This window comes from Vollenhovia emeryi, unplaced genomic scaffold (genome assembly GCF_000949405.1).
Source record: "Vollenhovia emeryi isolate VEMERY1.0 unplaced genomic scaffold, V.emery_V1.0 DF939396.1, whole genome shotgun sequence".
NCBI lineage: Eukaryota > Metazoa > Arthropoda > Insecta > Hymenoptera > Formicidae > Vollenhovia > Vollenhovia emeryi.
In genome coordinates this window covers 73,982-77,347 of record NW_011966970.1, presented here as the reverse complement: position 1 = coordinate 77,347, position 3,366 = coordinate 73,982, and the positions used below count along the sequence as shown (strand labels likewise).

The 3,366-nt window shown below is 34.7% G+C and overlaps 1 protein-coding gene across 1 annotated transcript in view; it reads left to right on the top strand.

Annotated features, from left to right (window-relative positions):
* Nucleotides 1–840, top strand: part of LOC105557984 — a 5,699-nt gene extending 4,859 nt beyond the window's left edge. Inside the window, exon 2 of the mRNA XM_012005438.1 lies at nt 133–840. Coding sequence (XP_011860828.1) covers nt 133–705 — 573 coding nt within the window. The 3' untranslated portion in view covers nt 706–840. The remainder of the gene's footprint in view (nt 1–132) is intronic.
* The last annotated feature ends 2,526 nt before the right edge of the window (nt 841–3,366 follow it).

Here is a 3,366-nt window from a genome sequence, read left to right as displayed (position 1 = left end):
CCTTCCTCTATGAGGAAGCCATGTGCAAAGTTTTTTTATTTTTAAACAAAAGACAAATTAGGTAAATGAGATCCTACGCTGTTGTTGAAACAAAAAATTATGAGAAAGTGTAATAATTTGATATAAAGATAGATGTTTCGGTCCTATGCGTTTGGAACTTTATCAGTAGTTTTATTCGGAGAACCAAATTTTTTTAATTTTATTTTTATTTTTTCTCAGATGGAAAATGATACAATCAATTGTGAAGAGACTGAACAAGAAAATGAAGAAGCCGTTGATTCTGGCCTGAATGTTCAGGAAAATACCAAACCAACATCAGCTCTTAGCCAAACACCACCACCTTCTGTGATTCCACGCAAAAGGAAGGCTACAATGGAAGATAGACGTCTTGATAAAGCATTTCAAATTCTTGAAACAAGCAGTCAAGTTATGCAAGATGATTGCCAGCACTTTGGAAACTTGATTGCGGCAAAATTAAGAAAATTAAGTGAAGATGAGAGAACATATCTGGAAAGCGATATTATGGGGCTGTTTGTAAAGGCAAGCAGAGGGTTTTATAATCTTCCATCTACGTGCAATTATTTTCTGCGACAACATATGCAGCCAGCCACACACCAGACAAGTCATTTTGAACCTGAAACAAGTCGTCTGTCCTCTCAGCACAGTCCTTATACTACTACATCTTTTGAGCCTGTACTTAAATGATGTCAGTAATCCTTCTCCAGCCAGTGCCATGTCATCAGAAGATAGCTTTGACATTACCGACCTGCTATAAATACTTATCTATACAGGGTGTTGGATTCGATTTGGACGACTCCAAAGATTATAGTAGATTGGGTCAAACTGAGTAGAAAAGTTATATACCATTTTACAAAATCCGTAATTATTATCGCGTAATTAAGAAAAACGTCTGAGCCAATAAGTGCACGGAGGAGCGGAAGGCCGGACTCGGCAGACATGCAAAATGGTATTTGTTGACATCTCTCAAGAATCGATAGCGAGTGGTGGAGTCACGCATCGATCGATGAGAGACGGGGGCGAGCGGGAAGCGGGCGAACGGCGCGCAGCGAGAGAACGCGCGACATATGACACCGCGCCGAAAAAGTTTTTCTGGTGGTAGGAGAATAATACACCATTTTGCATGTCTGCCGAGTCCGGCCTTCAGTTCCTCCGTGCACTTATTGGCTCAGACGTTTTTCTTAATTACGCGATAATTACGAATTTTGTAAAATGGTATATAACTTTTCTTCTCAGCTTGACCCAATCTACTGTAATCTTTGGAGTCGTCCAAATCGAATCCAACACCCTGTATAATATGTTAATGCTTATCTATATTATATTTAATGCTTATCTATATTATGTTATATACATTTTTTCGAAAATAAAACATTTTAAATATAAATTCATTTTGAGTATGAGCTAATAATTTCGAAAATTTTATTGAGTCAATGTTTTCACATTTAATTGCATAATTTTCAACAAATTAATTTGTATTCAAGTCTGTACCTTAAATTGTTCGTACTGTAGTTATTTTAAAGGATGTAAAATTAAGTATTAAAAATATTTCACTATATTTCAATAAAACTTACCTTAATATAGTGCTTAAATTTATCAACAAGAGCGGAACAAACTTCTGGGACGATATTATACTGATTGTTTGTTTGGAGACTTTAAACAAGTACTGTAAGCTTGCATAAGAATCGCCAGTTGCCAAAAAACGCAAGGTTATAGCTAACCTTTCTTGTACAGATATTGCTTTCCTAAATGTCGTGTCGTTTTTAGAAATCTGTTCCCCCACTAAATTTATCAGATATTCAAACTCAGTGGGCGACATCCTTGTGAAGTTTTTGTACTGCCCACTAACAGATTGAAATTTTAAATCGCGCAATAAATTTGAGCCACTGTATACTTCGCAATTCGCAAAAATTCTTTTTATCCACCACCGCCGTTGTTTCATTTTCTTCTTCAATAAATAATGAAGAAAAATGTAATTAGCAGCAGCAAACTGTACAGACATTGTCTCCAAATATAGGCAACGTGAAATGATACGAACTGGTACGAGGTGGAAAACTAAAATTAAGATACGGATAAATGATACGGATACGAGCAGAAAACAACACCTTGCCGTATCATTGGCTTTGTTTACACCGTAAAATTATTTGATACGTGAACCAAAATGATGCGTACCAAATGTTAAATCCGACTGCGTTTACACCATGTGTATTAAGTGTGCAAAAAAGTACATTAAGGTTAGTCGGATTGATACAGAAACGTATTATATTTAATTTGGTTGGAAAATTGGTGATCCTTAGATTGCGATGGATTCGGAAAATATTATCAGTTGTTTATTTACAAGCTTAGTCGGACTTTTAAAAATAAGTCAAGATTTTCGAAGAAAACCTCATCTCACCTAACCGTAACGTTCCTTCGATAATTATTATTTAATGCGCTACAGTTTACACCGACACAAAATTACTTGATACGCATACTAAATTGGTACGATACTCCTTTTGCAAGCGTATCGTACCAGTTCAGTACGCTATCGTTTACACCGCTGGACTAAATCAATTTAGTACGAATATAGTACCTCATACGCGTATCAAACGATCGGTGTAAACAAGGCCATTATAATCAGCGTATCCGTATCATGATAAAAGGCGATCACGATACGATACAGTGATACGACACATGTCTGGACCCGCCTTAACAATTTCATTTCTCAAATTTATAATTAATATTATCAAAAAACTTAATATTTGGATTGGTAAAATATTTCCGCCTAGTAAAAATAAGTTTCTGGTAATTTAACTTGCAACTTGGAAGATGGGGTATACCATCCAAGTAAATTATTAAATATTTAATTATAATTTTAAAGCAACCTACAAAAACGTTACACGTAGTTTAGCATATTTCAATAATAATACAAACTTATTAAGTCAAACAAACACGCACAAACATATCCAGGTAACTGATAAGGGTGTAATGTAGACAAACGAAGCCCCCTTAGTCATATGTATTTTATAAATCTTGTAATTACGTTTTCTTTAAATGTTATTTTTATCGTTATACCTATTTTATATTCATTAATATTTCAAATGCTTCTCATTCGGATACTTACAGACAATGATTTATGTGTCGGTATAAATTACTGTAAAAAATAGTACAACACTTTATTAGTTTCTCACATCCTTTGCACCGTTTTGTAATTTCGTCGTGTGTGTCATCGTACTTGTCCAATATCTGTTTCCCGTTAATTTTCCCGTCTTCTCTGTTTTCCTTGAATGATTAAGAAAGATGGGTTATAAAAGAATAAATACGACAAAATTAATAGATACCCAGCAAACACAGTAATGTAACATATATGTA